Below are 19,762 nucleotides of genomic sequence, written 5' to 3'. Positions count from 1 at the left end.
GGCTGTGGGGGGGTCCTGGGGGCCAATGTGGGTGGGGCAAGAAAGGGGCATGTCCAGAGGAGAAACCAAGCCCCCCACCCAACAATCTTGGCACCTCCTTTCCATCTGGCTCCACTTTATCCAGATTCAGGAACTCACGCAGCCAAGCGTTGAAGGGAATCGGAGGAAACCTTTTAAGCGGAATACACTGAATTCTTTGGAGTCCCAAAAGACTCAAGCTTGATTCCACGGAGCGGGTCGAGGAAGTCAAGTTGGATCCCACACCCACCTAATCCAAGCCCCGCTTCGACTCATCCGCAATCTTGGTGTTTCTGACACAGAGCCAAAAGGGCATGGCTCAGGTCACAGGCTGCCATCTTGACTTTTTTGACCCCTTCCCTGTGGCACCCCCTGCTCTAGCTGGCTCAGGAAGAGCCCCATCTCCATGTTCAATTCAAATAGACCTGGGATGGGCAACGTGGTTCTCCTGCGTGTTTGGGGGAGCCCCTCCCTCAAACTGTTGCCTGGTTGCCCTGCTGACTCAGGATGATGGGAGTTGAAGTCCCAAACATCTGAAGACACCAGGTGGTTTTTCTCCCAGCAGTTCAGACCCCCTGCTATTTCCAAATATAAGCCAGAAGGTCTCAGGTCCAAACGGTCCTAGGTGCCTCCCTATCAGAGCTCTTGATGCACGGAGGCCACCACCCAACAGGCTTCACTGGTTCCTTAACTGGGCCAGATTCACACAACAAAAGAAAACCCAGGATAGCCCGACCCCAGCTCAGCCTGTTGTGCAAACGCAGCCCCCAGTTCTTTGCCCATCCCGCTCTGATCCCAGCTGGGAGCCAGTTCAGCAGATCAGCGATCGATCCCCGGTTTGCCCCCAACCCAACTTACTCGCTTGGCATCTTTCCCCGTGGTAGCCTGGCTTGCACACGCAGCTGCCGTCTCGCTTGTCACAGTGTTGTGTGTTGACTTGCACGCACTGGCACTCCCCAGAGCAACCGACCCCGTACGCCCACTTCGGGCAAGCTAAAACAAGGGGAGCCGAGAGGGGGAAAGGAGATCAACGGGACGGGCTCTCCGAGGGTCATTTTTTACATCTTGGGGAGAAGAAGTTACATGGGGGATTTACCTAGGTGGCAGAAGCGCCCATAGAGTCCTGGATCGCAGAGGCAGGTGCCGAAAACCCGGTGGCAGCGTCCCCTGTTGGCACAATGGCATTTCTTCCGGCAGTGCTTTCCAAAAAATCCTTTTGGGCAGACTGAAAGAGATGGGCCATCGAAAGGGAGGTGTTTGGAAGCCAAGAAGGGCAATTTTCATGCCCAGCTAACTCTGTGGGGTCTGTACGGTGGTTATGGCTGGGCAGGGGGCAAATGGCAATGGGCACAATTTTGCTTGGGGGTCAGAAGTTGAAAATGCAATGGGACAGAAGGGCTTCTGCTTTTGGGGGGCTTGGAAAGTGACCCCAAGGACATTCAGGGAGGTGCCAAGCCACCCCCTTTGGTCTTACCATCTTCACACAGGTCCCCGCTGGCACCGGGCGGACAGTGGCAGGCTCCCGTCACCGGATCGCAGCTGCCTCCGTTTTGGCAGGGACAAAGCTGGCTGCAGTTCTTCCCAAACGTCCCTTTTTGGCAGGCTGGGAAAGGAAGATCCCATTCAGTCGAGGTGGTGCCCAGAATTCCCAAGAAGGCCCATTCAGTGGCATGGAGCTCCAATGCAATGGACGTGCTCCAGACGCAATCTCAGTTTTTCACTTCGGCCGTGCAGCCCAAGGCCGCTGGATGGACATTGATTTCCAGAATTCTCGATGAAGAAAGTACTTGCCAAGGAAGTTTCAGAAATGCAATCTGAGAGCTTGGTTATCACCCCAGGTGGGAATGGCCGAGTCTGGGGTAAAGAGGTAAGGAAGCTGCAAGAAACTCCTGAGCAAATTGGCTGGGAGGGAGCGGCGAGCCATAAAGGTGATGAGTGTAAACCAGTATTTTTCAACTTTGGCAACTTTAAGGTGTGTGGACTTCAACTCCCAGAATTCCCCAGCCAGACATGCTGGCTGGGGAATTCTGGGAGTTGAAGTCCACACACCTTAAAGTTGCCAAGGTTGAAGAACAGTAGCGTAAACACACATATCCTCTGCCAGTTGAAATAGCAGGGGAAGCAACATTCCCAGCATTCAGACCATCGGGCTGGAAACGTGGCCGGATCAGCCCCAGCCGACATCAAGGGGGCCAAAGGCAAGAGAGGGCCCTGCTTTGAATTCTAAACCGGCTCGCTCATTGCTTTCTCATCCCCTGTTGCTGCTTGTGTCCATCTCTGGAGCCGATGGGCCTCTGCCCCGACTCACTTTCATTGCACAGGACCCCGGCCCATCCGTCCGTGCAGATGCAGCCGGTCCCGTCTTGGTTGCACCGGCCTCCGTTCTGGCATTCTTCGCACAGCAGGCTGCAGTCGGGGCCAAATGTGTCGTCCAGGCAGACTGCGGAGAGCAGAGAAAAAACCCCAGGAGACATTGCAGGGAGGGGAGGGAGGGGGGGGGGAGGGAATAACCAGAAGGGGAGGGAGGGAGGGAGGGAAGGAAAAGTGAAATTAAAAGGGAAGGAGGAGAAAGAGAAAAGAAAGAGGGTGGGAGGGAGGGAAAAGAAAGTGAAATTTAAAAACTGCCCAGAGTTGCTCTTTGAGTGAGATGGGCGGTGACAAAATTCAAAATAAATAAATAAATGAGGGGAGGGAGGGAGGGGAGTGGGATAGATGGAGGAGGGAGGGAGGGAGGGAGGAAGGACGTAAAACTCAAGGTGGGGAGGGACAGGCTACCGCAGAAGTCTCCTTGCTTGGTGGAAGAGGCCCGGCTGAGTCCCACTCCGGCCCCCAGCATTTTCCGCCCAGCCTAGGAAAACGGTCCCGTCTGAACATCTGGAGACTCTGCCCACTGCACGGCCCACTTCGTGCTACCCAACCGGATACCGCTTGGTGATAAGGCAAGGCTCTCTCTTCTAAGTGAGGGCCAAACCCCACCTTGCAGACCCTGCCTTGGCCTCCCCCAAAGATGGCACGGGGGCTGACGTCCTGAGCAGAACCCGGTGGGCAAACCGAGCACGCTCTGCAGCTCCAAAAGGTAAGGAGACCACTGAGAACGGAAAGCCGCCACGGAATAATTCACGCAGGCCTGGCCAGCCGGCCAGTTTGGAGCATGGCCAGGTGTGTTGCAGGTGGTATCCACACTTACTGAATTTCTCAGAGAGCGTGTGTTCTCCTCTTGCCTCCACCTCTTCCCCCTCTTCGTCGTATTCATCATCAAAAAGTTGGGGGAGCTCATCCTGGAAAACAGCCACGTGGGGGAGCGGACGGACGACGGGGCGCCGGATGTCCGAGGCCTCCACGGGATCCTCAAGGGCTACGGAGAGAGCAGACGCCTCCAGTGATTGCCACATAAAGGTGGGAACAAAGAGGACTAGAAACATGAGCAGAGCAAATACTCCAAATTTAACTGGCCCTCTAAAGTCAAGAAAAACTCCTTTAGTTAGCGGCTGAACGTGAGCTTCATTTTGCCTTTCTGAACAGACACAGAACTGAAATTCAGGCACTGTTGGAAATGCAGATTTCCAAAACGTGCAGCACATTCATTCACCAATTTGATGTTTTATTTGTTGCCTGCTGCAATTCACCAGCCCTAGCTGAAGGAGGGATTTGGTTGTGGCAGGTACTATTTTTAAAAAGGCATTGGGGAAAAGTCTGCATGTCAATATATGTATTTGTAGAAATCGTGTGCAAAAAGGCACGATAGGAAATTGGCCATAAATGTGTACATCGGGCAAATCTACGGGTAAAAAACACACAGGTTTGGAGAAACACAGCTTTGAGTCCACCGTCATCCATGGAAACGCGTTGGGGTGACTTTGAGCTAGTCGCTCTTTCTCAGCCCAGCCTACCCTACAGGGAGGTTGTTCAAAAAAGAAAGAAGAAATCGGCCAGAAAAGGATCTGATGCTCTTAGAGGAAAGTTGCAACAGAACTGCAGTAAATAAGGAATAAATCAAGAATGCCAGACATCTGGAAAACACGTGTCCTATTCCTGGTCCCCACCAAAGTCTTCGACATGTCAAAATCCTCTGATCACATGTGCAGCATGGAAACCCCAAGACGCCGATACTTACAAAGGCAGCTTCTGCGATCTTCATCTAGTTTGAGCCCGATCCGGCAGCTGCAGAGGAACGAACCAACCAGGTTTTGGCAAAAATGTTCGCAGCCACCGTTATTTGCGGAGCACTCGTCCAGATCTGGAAAAATTAAACAGGAGTCAACTTGCAAACATTTAAAAACATAACAAACTTACCTTGAGTGTAGTCCCTTCCAACACTCTGATTCTGCAACCACAAAGCCAGTTCTGAGTGCAGACAGGAAAATGCTACCTAGCCAGTTCAGAGTAAGGGTAACCTGTCCTGCCTTCGCTCTGAATGCACACCCACTTTCGACAGCTGCTCCCCAGTTTTCTCACCCTAGGTCCTCACATCATTCTTTCTCCTCTTCCTGCACACAAATACACTGCATTAATTCTTGCCCCTTGCCCAGCCTCTCTCATGCCAGAGGCTGGACATTCAGATGCGGTAGGGGTAGATTCCTGCCCTGGGCAGGCGGTTGGACTGGATGACCTCCAAGACCCCTTCCATTCTACGATTCAACCTACCATCGCAGCCGCAGCCCGCAGGGTTGAGCTTGTAGCCAGCGTAGCAAACACACTCGTAACCCCCCGGATAGTTGTAACAACCTTGTTGGCAGCAGTGAGACCCAGCGCTGCATTCATCGACATCTGCAGACATAAGAGGCATCAAAAAAGTTTGCAAATGAAAGTCAATGCAGATTTGGAAGGGGGGTTCTTTGAAGTAGGCGAGTGGGACAGGAAAGATTGGTTGTGCAAAACCGAACCCGGTTCGTTTAGCTTGAGCCTTTTGATCTCCTCAATCGAATGCGACTAAAATAGGCTGACCATACGTCCCATTTTGAACGGGACTGTCCCGTTTTTTAACATTTCCAGACCAGACGGTCGTTTTAATATAAATGTCCATTTTGTCCCATTTTCTTAAAAACCTTACTTAAAAATTTGAAAGTTCCCGCGAACCTGTCAGAATGCAATCCGACTTTGAGTGGAAGGAGGGGGAGCTCAGCAGAAATGGCAGGGAAAAAGCCGCAGAGCTCAACCCGGCGGGAAACCTAAAAAGAAAAAAACAGGATCGGCTGATAGGCGGTGATCAGAGGGCGAGCCGATTGGCTCCTGCCTTGAAACGGCGGGAAGAAAAGAACGTAAAAGCACGGCCAGAGGAGGAACGGCTTGTCGGGGACAAATGTTCACTAGACTCTCCGGCCCAGCCTTGCCTCTCGCAAACGAAGGAATCCGAAGATTCCCAGCCCAAGGAAACCTGAGACGTTCCTGCCTGCCGATCCAGCCCGTCGCCCAGTCCTGCCCCGTTTTGCCATCCCAATGTCCCGTTTTTGTCTCAAGGAAATAGGGTCAGCCTAGACTAAAATGGCCTTTTTCTCAACAAATTGCCAATGGAGTAACCGGTCACCAATGCAAGTCTTTTCGTCTTCATCCAGGCGGTATCCGAAATTGCAGCCGCAGGCCGGACCGGAGCTGGTGTGATGACACAGGTGGGAACAGCCCCCGTTGCTGGTTTCACAGCTATTCACAATTTCCATTTCTATTCCTGGAAAAAATTAGGGGTGGGGGGAAATGCAACACAGAACTGACCTTTATCACAAAGTCGCTTCCCAATTTTGCAGATTCCAAAGCCAGATCTTTCCACCCTTTCCAGATTGGCTAATTCCCTAATTGGCTAATTTATCTAAGTGATCAATATCCTCTAAATTGGGGAGATTCAATTTACATTCTGCTTTATGCTTTGCTTATTCATTGACGCATTATTTTTTTAAAATCCCATTTTTCCCTTCCCTTCCTCCACAAAACAGATTCACTGCATAGAACAAAAGGAATCGAGTTAAAATCAGGAATCCCACATCCTTTGCTGTCCTCTAAGGGAGTGGTTTGAAAACATTTTGGACTCCGAATCCTTAAAAACAATTGAGGACCCAACAGAACTTGGCTTTATGTGGCTTTATTCATCAATACTCACATTATTAGAAATGAAAGTTGGGAAATTTAAAAATATTTGTTTATTTGATTTCGCGGATCCCTGAAAGGGTCTGAGGGATCCCCAGGCCCCACTTTGACAACTGCTGATTTAGGGGATCGCCAAAAAACTCACGATTCAATGAGTTTGAGAGGTAAAACACCCCAAAGCGTGGCCAAAGATCAAACTATCAACCATTTCTGCAACATTTCTTTGCGACATCTATCACTCGGAGTCAACTTTCTCTTGATCGCAAACCCACAGGTTTCTCCTGAACTTGATTTTTGCAAAGCATTCAGTGGCACCCGGCGTGGTGCTTGATCTTTCCGCTCGCTCGGGGTGAATTCTCATTTTCGAAAGGCAAGTCTTGGAAAAGGTGGAAGTGCAAACTCACGGTAACACTGCTTGCCCTCTGCCCCGAGTTCGTAGCCAAAGTGGCACACGCATTTATAGGAGCCCCGAGCATTCAGACACGTGTGTGCGCATGCTGCCACGCCCGTCGCGCATTCGTCAATATCTGGGTTAAAGGGATCAATGCAAGATAATCAGAGTGTGGCTTCTGAGGGGCCCTAAATGCCAATAAATATTGTAATTAAATAATAATTAAAGTTCATTATTGTTAATGAGCAAAAAGGGGGAAGTTAGCAACCCAACAATTTTTTTTTTATTTTTCCTTTTCTTTTTTTTATCAATCTATTGGTATTCTAATGATTGTCGAACTGGCTCGGCTTATCTTTTTTCCTTTTCAATATGGACCATCAACATGAAGCAAAACTAGTCGTGATTTTAATACTAGGAATCGGTTTTGAGACTGGAATATTTAATGTGTGACAAACACTGATGCGACCTGCAGCCGATCTGCACTGTTATGTTCAAGGCTGGGTGAAGCAGCCAAATATTATTACATTTATTCACACTGACATTTTAAGCTATAGTTATGATGAATAATATTACTTTCTTTTATTGAATCTTCAATGGCTTAAACCAATGTTCTTGAAACTGGGCCACTTTAAGATGGGTGGACTTCAACTCCCAGAATTCCCCAGCCAGCATGGCTGGCTGGGGAATTCTGGGAGTTGAAGTCCACCCATCTTAAAGTGGCCCAGTTTTAAAAACACTGGCTTTAACTATTTAAACCTGAGAGTGTTAATCATTCATAATCAGTATTGTATAAATACCAGTTATTGAAATTATATAATGTTTATAATAATTATATGTCTTACATATTTTCATAATATATTATAAATAGCATTATTACATTTTGCAACAATATCATAGCAAATAAAAGACAAGCAGAGCCAAAGAGGAATCTCCTTAGTGACAGCCATCACCCGTTGCTTAACCGTGGCTCGCCACACAAACCACAGTTGGCCAGATCTGGGTCCTCTTGACATGGCGGTTTAAGCGGAGAGGGATTTAAAGACGGCTTGTGAAAACTCTCCAAAGGTGAGCCCAGCATTAGGAGGAATGTGGCCTGCCCCTACCTTGGCAGGTTTTGCGGTCCGGCCCCAGTCGGTAGCCAGGGTGGCATTCGCAATGCGCCACCCCGTGATGATTCCGGCATTTGTGCATGCAAGCACCGTTCTGAGTGGCGCATGGGTTTCTCACTGGGAAGGCAGAAGGTGCATGTTAGCTGTGGGAAAGGGGCATCAGCTGTGGGTGTGCAACACACCCAAAATGTCAGGTTAAACCACATCTGGTCTCACCCTCGTCTCCTGAAGGCCCCTAACTGGGTGGGTTTGCAATGCCACATCCCCCCAAGTCAAGAATACCAGGTTTGGTGGCTTAACTGGCAGGCTAAAAGGGGATTCCCCAAGAAGCAGCTTGCTGGCTGGGGAATTCTGGGAGTTGAAGTCCACCCATCTTAAAGTGGCTAAGCTTGAGAAACCCTGGTATAGAGAGAAAAAGATGGTAGCCAAGATCCTAATTAGAGACAGCAAGAAATGGTTAAATTTAAGAGAGGCGAACTTACATTCCCTGCTGATGTTAAGTTGCTGTAGTTTTATTTTAATTCATTGTATCATTATGCTTTTTGCTATCCATAATTAGATTGCCGTTTTTATTGCATTAGCTGCCCAATGTTTGCTTTGCAAAATGAGCAGCATGTACAGGTAGTCCTCACTTAATGACCATTTGTTTAGTGACAGTTCAGACTTACGACAGTGCTGGGAAAAAGGACTTACAACCAGTGCTTACACTTACGCCGTCAAGCATCCCTGCAGTCACGTGATCATGATTTGGGCGCTTGGCAACCAGTTCGCATTTATGACCCTCGCAGCATCCCGTGGTCACTTGATTGCCATTTTCAACTTTCCCGGACTGCTTCTGGCAAGCAAAATCAATGGGGAACCACATGATTTGCTTAACAACCATGTGGTTCACTTAACGACCACGTGGTTCACTTAATGCCTGTGGTGATTTGCTTAACAACCACTGCAAAAAAGGTAAAATTGGGTCAGATTCGCTTCATGACCATTTCACTTAGCAACTGAAATTCCGGTCTCAATTGTGGTCATTAAGTGAGGACTACCTGTAAATCTAAATAATAATAATAATTATTATTATTATTATTATTATTTTAGGTTTGCGATGCGCTCACCCACACAATGTTTCCCATCCTCTTTCAACTGGTAATTCAGCCGGCATTGGCATCGGTGCTGCGAGAAGCTGAGCTGCACGCAATCGTGTTCACATCCCCCGTTGTTGATGGCACAGGGGTTTCCAGCTAGGGAGAGGGAAGAAAAAAAGGGTCACACAGGTGGAAGTCCATCAGGTGGAGACACAAACGAGCCAGGTGGAAGTTCATCAGGTGGAGCCACGCACAAGCCAGGTGCTTCTGTTTGTCCTGAGTGGGAGTTGTGGATCCAGGGGAAATAAAAATCCATTTCTGCACAAACTCACTACTCTAAGGGGATCTTGACTTAAATTCTCATCTGTAAGCTGTGAGGATCGGAAACTTGCAGAGATGTTTCAGCGTTGCCTTCAATTCAGACGGTGCGCTTCCTCTGCCAGGCACTCTTCTAATTTCCCTGTGGCGCCTCCTGAAATTCTGCAGCTGTCAGAATCATCTCCCCCGGCAAATGTTCTCCCCATTTGAACCTTGCCATTTTTTCCGAACCGCGTTGGCCAAACTTCGGCATTTTGTCTGCATTGACCATGCCGAGTAAATTCCAGCCTGGGACACATAACAAGGACCAGAAGTCGCCTGGCAATTGATAAAACCAAACTGTGCTCCAAGAACTGAAGCTGGAAAGCTTTAAGGGCGTGAGATGGGAGAAGGCCAGGATTAACGCCACCCCCCATTCGGAGCCCCAAAAGGCAACACTGAGAAATGGGGGGGCCACAGAAGAGCCAGACAAAGAGATCCAAAGTTTCCATTCCAGAGCTGACATTTTAAAATGACTAATTTTTCAGATTCTGCTTGGCTGATCTACGCTGACATTTAATCCCTGAATTTGCAACTGCAGCTTTTAGCCAACATCCACATAAAATGAGAAAAATCCACATCCGTTCCATTCTTCCTGCCTACAATGTGCAGCGCTGTCTCTCAACATCTGCATTCGGATCTTCCTTGTGGCCGTTGCAAACAACGCAGCTTGTTGTGTGGCACCTTCCTCTGTGTTGGCCAGTGGGAAATACAACTTTAAGATGTGTGGACTTCAACTCCCAGAATTCATAGCTGGCTGGGGAATTCTGGGAGTTGAAGTCCACACATCTTACAGTTGCCAAGTTTGAAAAGCCTTATGTGGAAACAAATTCTATGCAAGCTTCTCTCCAAAGTGGGATGTGAGAGATCATAAATAAGATGGCATTCCAGCTGATCTGTATTCCAACTTTCTTATCTGCGATAATGCAGTATATTTGATTCTTCTGCTTTTAAATTCGTGTCTGCTTTCTTGCAAAGGGTTACCACCATATCTCGACAGCCAGCGCAGTGTTGCAGTGAAGGTGTCGGACTAGGCACCAGGATAATGGGTTCAAATCCCCTCTCAGCCACAGAAACTCCCTGGCTTGCTTTGGATCGGTCCTGTCCTACTTTACAGGGTTGTTGTTCTAAGGAAAAGATGCGGGAAAGCGGTAAGTGAGCTGTCCTGAGCATTTTGCGGAGAAGGGCAGGGTGGAGGATCTAACCAGGATCTATTCCTTTTCTCCGATAAAAGTGTAGCAAGGCAGCACTGCTCGGTTGGAATGCCCTGCAGATGAATGGAAGGACGCATCCAATAAAAAAGAATTGCAATTTAATGCACACCAGATGTCCCAATTCCTTGACTTCACCTCCGGCTCTTTCCAGAAATAAACCAGCCGTTTGCAAACGTCTGGCTCGTCTGCTGTGACCTGGCCCTAAAATTAGTCAGATTAGTCAAAATCCCCTGGACTGTTTTCATGGGGAGAACAATAATCTGGTCTTTAAAAAAGAAAAGGGATTTAAAAAGAGGCATGCAAAAAACAGCCGTACTCTTCGGCTGGCCAGGCTCCTGAAAAATATCTGCAAGAGCCCACTGAGGATGCTCATCCCTGCATCGCTTAAATCCCTAAACTGGTCAGGGTTTGGCAATCTGTGGAACACGGGTTGCAACTGACCTGGATATTCCAGCTCATCAAAACAGGGCTGCTAAGTGGAGAGGGACTCACTGGGCTAACATGCAATGGGGGTTGCAATGTTCCTGAACATGGAAGGGTTTGGTCCACCCGCCCACCCCTGGCTGTTGGCAGACGTTTTTAACCTTGTCTGCCTTTGCCCACTATCTCAAAGGGATGTTGAAGGCTGGCTTGGGGAAAGGGACCAGCTTTAGAGAAGGCCGGGCAATGGAGGGGGTGATGCTGGGAGACGCCCTAAATAGCAATGGCTCACAAGCTGATCTGAAGGCAAACTCCTTTCTTCCTTCCTTCCTTCTTTCCCTCCCTCCCTCCCTCCCTTCTCCCTTCCTTCATTCCTTCCTTCTTTCCCTCCCTCCCTCCCTCCCTTCTCCCTCCCTCCTTCCTTCCTTCTTTCCCTCCATCCCTCCCTTCTCCCTCCCTCCCTCCCTCCCTCCTTCCTTCCTTCTTTCCCTCCCTCCCTCCCTTCACCCTCCTTTCTTTCTCCCTCTCCTTCCTTCCTTCACTCCTTCCTTCCTTCCTGCTTTCCGTCCATCCACCTGCCTGCCTGCCTGCTTTCCCTCCTCCCCTCCTTCCCTCTGGTTATCTCTCTTTCCTTCCTTCCTTCCTTCCTTCCTTCCTTCCTTCCTTCCTTCCTTCTTTCCGTCCGTCCACCTGCCTGCCTGCCTGCCTGCCCTCCTCCCCTCCCTCCCTCTGGTTATCTCTCTCCTTCCTTCCTTCCTTCCTTCCTTCCTTTTCTCCCTCCCTCCTTCCTTCCTTCCTCTATCCCTCCCTCTGCCACTCACTTGGCCACAAAGAGGGACCCCATGGATCCAGGAAGCCGAGTGTGTGGCGAGAAAAGGCGCTCTTCCATCCAGCTGTGCCCCAATGTTGTGATGGCCAGCTGTGTAGTGAAAATGTTGTTATTATATTTGTATTTATAGGTAAAGGTAAAGGTTTCCCTTGACGTTAAGTCCAGCCATGTCCGACTCTAGGGGGCGGTGCTCATCTCCGTTTCAAAGCCGAAGAGCCGGCGTTTGTCCGTAGACACTTCCTTTGTGGTCATGTGGCCGGCATGATAGTCACAGAACGCCGTTACCTGCCCACCGAAGCGGTACCTATGAATCTACTCACATTTGCATGTTTTCGAACTGCTAGGTTGGCAGGAGCTGGGACTAGCAACGGGAGCTCACCCCGTCACGTGGATTCGAACCGCCGACCTTCCGATCGGCAAGCTCAGCAGCTCAGCGGTTTAACCCGCAGCATCACCGCGTCCCATTTGTATTTATATTACCTTTTTAATATATAACTAGAGTGGTAGAAATTAACTGAATTTAACTATTAACTGATTTGGCAGCAGAAGCAGGCAAAGAGAAGAGTGTAATCCCTCCTTTACAATCCTCTTTGATTGTACCATCTTGACTTTTTTGCCTGCTCCTGACTCAACTGAAATCATCCATTCAAACTACGGGCCTTTTAGTCTTTTAAGTCATTACCATTATCTTTTCTACGTTCTTCTTTTTCATCCCACCTGATACAACATTAATATGAAATACAGTTTAGCTCTAGATTGTAGTGGTAGAGGCGTTTTACTCTTCCCGTTAGCTATTCCCATTTTACTTCAGTTATTATGGCACCCTTTTGCCCACATTAGGTAAATCTCTGCTATATTCCCTTTTGCCTTTAAAACTTGAAATTTATGCTTATAGTGATATCACGCTTTTAATAGCTTGGGCTGGCAGTCAGTGCAGTATATATTGTAGGTTAGATTATTGGCATTAAATGGTATTTGTTCCTGAATAAATGAACATTCCTAAAATGTTCTTATTAGGATTATGATTATTATATTTTTCACCCACCTTTTTTATATATATCTCAAGGGAGCAAACACGCGTAATACCCCGCCTCCTATTTTCTCCATAACAACAACCCTGCAAGGTGGGTTGGGCTGAGAGAGAGGGACTGGCCAAGGTCACCCAGCCGGCTTCCACGCCTAAGGCGGGACTAGAACTCTCCTACCACGTCTGATTGGCTCTTGGGCTGAGAGGGGGACTGGCCAAGGTCGCCCACCCGCTTTCATGCCTAAGGCGGGACTAAAACTCTCCTGCCACGCCTGATTGGCTCTTGGGCTGACAGAGAGGGACTGGCCCAAGGGCACCCAGCCGCTTTCATGCCTAAGGTGGGACTCGAACCACGCTCTTCTGGTTTCTAGGCCAGTGCCTTAACCACTACACCAAACTGGGTTAATCTAGTCACAAGGCAAAGTAGGTCATGCAAACATAGTTCAGCACCAAACATCAAGCAGCCCCCGTCTCTATTATGGGCTTGGTTGAAATGCCACATCTAACCATGGTTTGTACTCTGACATGTGCACTCAGCAGGAGGATATTCTGTGCAAAAGAGAAATGGCCAAATGCTTTAGTCCAGCCACTCATCTCTTCTCCACCCATCCTTTTTTGTAAAAAAAAACCTCTTTTAGTATTTTCTTAGGTGCAGAGGAATTTCTATCCCGGCCTGACGCATTTCAAATACTTCCACGTTAAGATCTATCTATCATCTCTCTATCTATCACTATATCTCTGTCTGTGAATCTTCCTATCTATGTGTGTCATTTATCATCATTCTGTCCTCCATCTTTGAATATATTATCTATATCTAACTCCATCTATCTCTATCTATCTATCTATCTCTATCTATCTATCTATCTATCTATCTATCTATCTATCTATCTATCTATCTATCTGTCATCCATCCATCCATCTTGAAGCATGATCCCCTCAGGTACGACTGGGGGAGCAATGCACCAGGGGATTGAGCAGCCTCACTGGCCAGAAAGAGGCAGGCTCCCTCTGTCCATGGGATAGTCCCAGAATGCACTGCACAAGATGCTCTAAGCAATACAGGCAGCCGAACAGGACCAGAATGCCAAACTTACGGAGGCACGTCCTGCCGTCAGTGTGCAGACGAAATCTTGGCTTGCATTCGCAGTAATAGCTCCCCGGGGTGTTCACGCATCTCTGCTGGCAGCCTCCATTGTGAGCTTGGCATTCATCAACATCTGGAAGAAAAGCAACATGGAAACGAGACGAGCTCAGCTCAGCAGTTTTGTTGGCCAGCCCCCCAGCCCCAGAGAGACGGCATCGTGGCTTGCCAATCCTACCCAAGCAGACATTTGTCCCCTTGTCAAAACCAGCGGTGGTCAAAGGAGAAAATGAAACAAAACCCAGGAAAAATTAGGAGGAATCTGATAGCGCCTTTTCCAACCAAGAAATTTCAAGCAAGAAGTTATGACAGGGTGGGTGGCCGGACAATATCCGTATTTCTTCCATGGCTCTCTGTTAAATAAAGTGAACTTGGAAACATTCTGGACTAATTTCGGGGACTGTGCATAAATTTTCAGATCTATTTTCCCCCCTTGGGGCAAATTCCAAAGTTCCATTATTTTGCAAACTCTCTTAGACATTTTTTTTCCTGTAGATTAGCTAGAAGCATTTTTTTTAAGTAAAAAGGAAAGCCAACAATAATAGCAACCATATTTCTATGGGTCATAAACAAATTCAGTCAGAAAATATAACAAATTCACATCACCATTTAAATCAGAGTTGTACATCCTGCTTTGCTCCAGTTCCCCAAATGGGTGAACTGGCAAATTTGAGCACATTCAGGGTTCAGAAATGCAGTTTGTACTCCATTAACAGAGCACCATTTCTCTATTTTTGCAACCCACGTAAATCTATTAATTTGGCTTTCTGCACCAAGGAAAAGTGGCAGATAGTAAGAAACAGATATAGGAGAAACACGCAGTTTTAGCTGCTGCTGGAAAATTTTAGCATCACAACTCTGAAATAGCCACAATGGAGGACCAGCTGGTGAAGATGACAGAATTAGCAGAGATGGCAAAATTGACTTGTTCGATCAGAGAAAAGACAACAGCTACATTTGTTAGCGACTGGAAACCCTTTATGGGCTTTTTGCTGAAAACGGAAAAAAATTAACTTGTGATTTACGGGTTTGATGATCAGATTATGGAAAGAAGGAAATTATGTTGTAACCTTAAAGGGGGTAAAATATAAATGTAATTGTAATTATAAAGACCAGAAGCCGCTTCTTTATAACTTTATCCTTCTCTTCCTTCTTTGAAAATGTTAGTATCACTTATTGCTGATCATGGCGGAGAAGAAAGGGACCAAGCATCCTTACATTGATTAAATTGTGTTTTTTTTTAAGGGGAAAGAATACAAACATTCTCCAACTCAGGGCCAAAGTATGATTATCCTTAGGTCATTTCATATCAGCCCAAGAGATGTGCTTTTTCTTCCAAATCTTGCCTTTCTGCAGAAGGAGAAACATGAGCAGAAAAATAATCAAAGCAAGCTCAACAGCTACACCAAACTCAAAAGCACTTTTTAAACAAATCTTTCGGGGGGGTGGGAATCATCCAATCACTTTCCCTCCCCATCAGATGGAACAAGAACGCTTGGGGAAAACGTCACCCCCATGGGAAATCAAAAGTCCTCTGAAATGGGGCAGAAAAACAGAAGCCCGTTTTTAGCCAAGCTCAAGACAGAATCCTTGAACTCTGATTTTATGCATAGAAACATGGAGGGGGGGAGATAAAAATGATTTTGATGCACTAATTCTCCCAATCTGAAATCTGAAAACCTTCAGGACACCTTCATTTCTCTTCCTTAACCATTCTGCGTGCTTTATCCACTCATGGTCGTCTCCAAATTTTGTAACAGTTGTTCGCCACCACGGAAATCCGATTTAGGTACAATGGCTCTCTTATGCTGTGTGTATACTAAAGCTCAGAGCTTGTCTTTCTTCTAAGAACCACCAGCGGCGGGGCAGGGGTCTTAATTTCTTCTGCACAACAACCCTATGAGGTAGGCCAGGCTGAGCAAGAAGAGCCAAGGACTGCCCAGTAAACTCTATCTCTTGAGTCTCCCCAGTCCCAATTTGGCATCTTAACCTCTGCAATCAAGATAACTTCTGTAACACCCCCAAGAAATGCATGAATGTGTCCAAGGAGACCCAAGGAGTCATGTCTGATGCGAGGGAAGAAGAGAAAAACGTGGCTGATGGAGCCAGAAAGATGCGCCAAGCAGGGCTCCATTCCAATCTGCTTCCCAGGTGAGGGGGAAACTTTCTTTAAAGTTTGGGGCTGCAGAATCAGGTTCTTTTCAAAGGCCGTGCTTCATTTTAATTTTAAAAAATAAAATGTAAAAGCTCCAAAGATCTCACATTCCCACCTGCTGCCTGTCTCCAGCGAAAGGTGGCCTTGCCCGTATTACCCCACCGGAAAAGGACCTGCACAGATTTTTCTTTTTCTGTTCTCCCCCCCACCCCACCCCCTTTGGCCCCAAGAATTTCTTCTAATGCTTTAGTTGATCATCACAGGAGTGATTCTGCATTATTTGGGGTTTATGGAGCAGATCGTAGTGCAAAGGGAAAAGAAAACGCTTTTTCCATTCCAAATGGAATTCTTTTTTCCCTTTGTCTCCGTACCAACAGCATCTATTTAAGACAGCCAAGCGTGTGTGTGTTTTCCCTGTTTTCTTTAACTCCCCCATCTGCCCCACACCGTCCAGGCCCTGGAAGCAAACGACTGGCCATTTGCCATTTTGGCTTGGCGCCCGCTCACAGCCACTTGCCAAACATCTCTTTTGAACCCAAACCAACAGAGGAGGTTCCAGTCCGCAGAAACCGGACAATTCAGCTTGGCTCGCCGCAGAGTTTGGACCCTGCCGGGAAACATTTACAGAAATGTTTGGATTGGGATTCGGGTCTGAAAGCGTAAGGAAGTGGGGATTTGGAAAGAGAGCTTGGCATGCCTGACGGGCATGTGTGCAAATAGGCACAGCTGTTTCACAACTTCCCATCTCTAGCTTTGGATCTTCATGCTGGATCATGGAATGACAGAGCTGGAGGGACCGAGAGGCCATCTAGTGCAACCCTCTCTTTGTGCAGGATCTACTATAGCATCTTGGACAGGTGACCATCCAGCCTCTTTTTGAACACCCCCTGGTGAAGGAGGACTCACCACGTCATGTGGCAGCCTGTTCAACGTACCCTGATCCTACTTCGTGGTTAGTTTGAACCCACAGATTCTGGTTCTGCCCTCTGGGGCAAGAGAAGCACTCTTCTGTGTGACCCCCCTTGAGATATTTGCTATTACCTTCTCCTCTGAGGCTAAACATATCCAGGTCCTCAAAGGGCTTGGCTGCCAGACCCTTCTGCATCTTAATAGTCCTCTTCTGAAGTCCCTCCAATTTGCCCGTCCTGTTTCAACTGTGATTCCTAGGACTAGACCCAGGACTCCAAGAGGGGTGCCAGCCAAGCCAGAATAGTGGGGGACCATCACTTCCCATGATCTGGGCTATTAATGCACCCCAAGATGGCATTGGCCTTTTGAGCAGCTGCATTGGATTGCGGGCTCAGGTTCGTAATGGAAAATAAGAGGCATTCCCAGTTGAGATGGGGAGAGAAGAGGCATCCCCTGCTGAGCTAGGTAGAGAAGAGGCATTCCTTTGTCAGATGGGAAGAGGCTTTCCCTCATGAGATGGAAAGGGAACAGGCGCTGCTTGAGATTGGAAGAGAAGAGGCATTCCCTCGAGATGCAATGAAAATAAACCATCCATTTGGTGAGAGAAGGAAGAGAAATGTCTCTTCTAACATGGAATAGGGGAGACGTGCCCCCTTGGGCAGAAAAAAGGACAAGGAATGCCTCTTCTTTTATGACAGGAGAGGCATTCTCTCTTTTGTGTAAGAGGAGAGGCATTTGCCTCTGCAGCAGCTACACCACACAGCTGTATCATACTTAGCTGGTGGCCAACAAGGACACCCAGATCCATTTCACAGTCCTACTGCCAGGCCTCCCCATCCTCTATTCAAAGAATCATAGGGTTGAAAGGGCCCTTGGAGGTCTTCTAGTCCAACCCTTTCTGCCTTTCCTCTTCCTCTCCCTGCTGAGTTCCATCCTGTTCTTTTCAGTCCAACCTCTCTGGATCTTTGTGAATCTCCCCTCTTTCCTCCCCAGCAGTGTTCCTCAAGCTCAGCAACTTTCAGAGGGGTGGACTTCAACTCCCAGAATTCCCCAGCCAGCACTATGGCTGAGGCTAAGAATGCTGGGGGTTGAAGTCCAGCTCTCTGAAAGTTGCTGAGATTGAGGAACACTGTATTAGCCCTCCTCACACCCCATCCAGCTTTGGGTTATCTCTGAGCCCCCAAGCGTACGTGTGAACCAGACTGGAAGTAAGAGGCGTCGAAGAGCATTAAAATTGCCAAAATTGCGTTTTCAAGGTGGGCTCCCCGGACAGCATCGTCCGCAGAGCACCATTTGACGACTGCTAAGAGATGGCAGGAGGCGATCTCAAAGCCTTCGACCTCAGGGAGAGAAATCCAACCTCCTAAACCAGGACTCCCAAATGACCCCAAATACATTTGGACGAGTCCTCCAGCTAGCCTGTTTGCCTCCTCCATGCATGAGAAATGGGCAGGAAATAGGAGTCTCTGCAGGAGGCGGGGGCAAGGAGGGATTCACAGATTCCAAAATGCACCTCATGTGCACCAGGTTACAATGGAAGCTACCCGTGTGTGTGCGTGTGTGTCCGTGCATGTGGTTTTACGAGCAGCAATGGCTGTGTTTCCACAAAGCCACAAGGCCAAGCAGAGAAGAAACTAGATTGGCCCAGCCCGTGCATTGCCCTAAGCCACAAATCATGGCTTCTGAACCACAACCTTCTAAGCCAAGTCCATGCTAAACTGCGGCTCGTGATGAACCCTGATGGGGTGAATCGCAAGCGAGGGGAAACATCCTTTGATCAAACCTGTTTCACTCACTCTCCCATAGCTGGCTCAGAGGCAGCCATCTATCTTAAGAGCGTCGGAGGCACCCTGAAGTTGAATTAGGACAAACTGGAACCCAGAGCCCAGAAAGGTTGTGGGTTAACCTCCAATGGATGTATGGAAGCAGGGCCACAACTGTCTGGGAGGCTTTCATTCAGATTCCCGCAGTGAGCAGGGATTGGACTAGATGACCTCAAGAATCCCTTCCAATTCTAGGGTTCAAAGACAAGGTCCCTTCTACAGCAGCATTTGGGCCACTCCATTCCCACCCCAACCAGTTCCCCCCCCATGTGTGTTTCCTTCTGCTAACACCACAAGGTTGTCCCCATGGACAACCACCCCCAGTTGCAAATCCCACTGTACAAAATGCCCACTGCTCACGTTCACCGCACTGAACAAACCTCACTTGATTGGTAGAATATTGATGTGGACATTGCCACCATTCCAAACTGGATCATGCACCATGGCTTTGTTGTATTAAACCAACCCACCCAGGACAATACAGTGTTCTGCTGAAGGCAAAATACTGATAGATAGATAGATAGATAGATAGATAGATAGATAGATAGATAGATAGATAGATAGATAGATAGATATAGATGTAGTCCTTGACTTACGACCATTCGTTTAGCAACAGTCTGAAGTTGCAATGGAGCTGAAAAAAGTGACTTACAACCAGTCCTCGCACTTATGACCTTTGCAGCGTCTCTGTGGTCACGTGATCAAAATTCAGGCGCTTGGCAACCAGCATGTATTTATGCTGGTTTCAGTGTCCTGGGGTCCCGTGATTGCCATTTGCAACCTTCCCAGCCGGCTTCCGATGAGCAAAGTCAGTGGGGAGAGCCGGAGTCACTTAACAACCATGTGATTCACTTAATGACAGTGGCAAAAAGTTTGTAAAATCAGGTGTGACTTAACAACCACCTCACTGAGCAAAGGAAGTTCCGGTCCCATTTGTGGTCATAAGTCGAGGACTACCTGTGAGTAGATAGATAGGTATTATCTGCAGCCCCCCATTAGCCCCAGCTTGCCTTCTGCAGGAACGGCGTTCCTGCAGCTGAACTCACCTGGCCTTAATTCAGAGTGGCCCCCGCCGTGTGCAGCTCGACCACCGTAGCACGGATAGCAATTTTTCCAGAGGTACCAACGGTGCAGCCCAGATGCTCTGGGGAAGTGACTCCCCACCACAAGGCACCACAGCATGAAGCCGCCCCACCTCGCCTTTCCCCCCGGCAT

General features: G+C 48.0%; 1 protein-coding gene across 1 annotated transcript in view; it reads right to left on the bottom strand.

The window, feature by feature from the left end:
• The window catches only part of MEGF6 (multiple EGF like domains 6), a 39,423-nt gene extending 19,661 nt beyond the window's left edge, over positions 1 to 19,762 (bottom strand). The window contains exons 1-13 of the mRNA XM_063317675.1: positions 19,594 to 19,762; positions 13,614 to 13,736; positions 8,703 to 8,828; positions 7,588 to 7,710; positions 6,498 to 6,620; positions 5,543 to 5,680; positions 4,663 to 4,785; positions 4,133 to 4,255; positions 3,206 to 3,373; positions 2,327 to 2,458; positions 1,493 to 1,621; positions 1,115 to 1,243; positions 877 to 1,011 (exon numbers count right to left, since the gene is read on the bottom strand). Of these exons, the coding sequence (XP_063173745.1) occupies positions 877 to 1,011; positions 1,115 to 1,243; positions 1,493 to 1,621; positions 2,327 to 2,458; positions 3,206 to 3,373; positions 4,133 to 4,255; positions 4,663 to 4,785; positions 5,543 to 5,680; positions 6,498 to 6,620; positions 7,588 to 7,710; positions 8,703 to 8,828; positions 13,614 to 13,736; positions 19,594 to 19,762 (1,741 nt within the window). The remainder of the gene's footprint in view (positions 1 to 876; positions 1,012 to 1,114; positions 1,244 to 1,492; positions 1,622 to 2,326; positions 2,459 to 3,205; positions 3,374 to 4,132; positions 4,256 to 4,662; positions 4,786 to 5,542; positions 5,681 to 6,497; positions 6,621 to 7,587; positions 7,711 to 8,702; positions 8,829 to 13,613; positions 13,737 to 19,593) is intronic.

This window comes from Candoia aspera, chromosome 18 (genome assembly GCF_035149785.1).
Source record: "Candoia aspera isolate rCanAsp1 chromosome 18, rCanAsp1.hap2, whole genome shotgun sequence".
Classification (NCBI taxonomy): Eukaryota; Metazoa; Chordata; class Lepidosauria; order Squamata; family Boidae; genus Candoia; species Candoia aspera.
The sequence above is the reverse complement of the archived record's forward strand: the minus strand, read 5'-3'. Positions and strand labels throughout refer to the sequence as shown.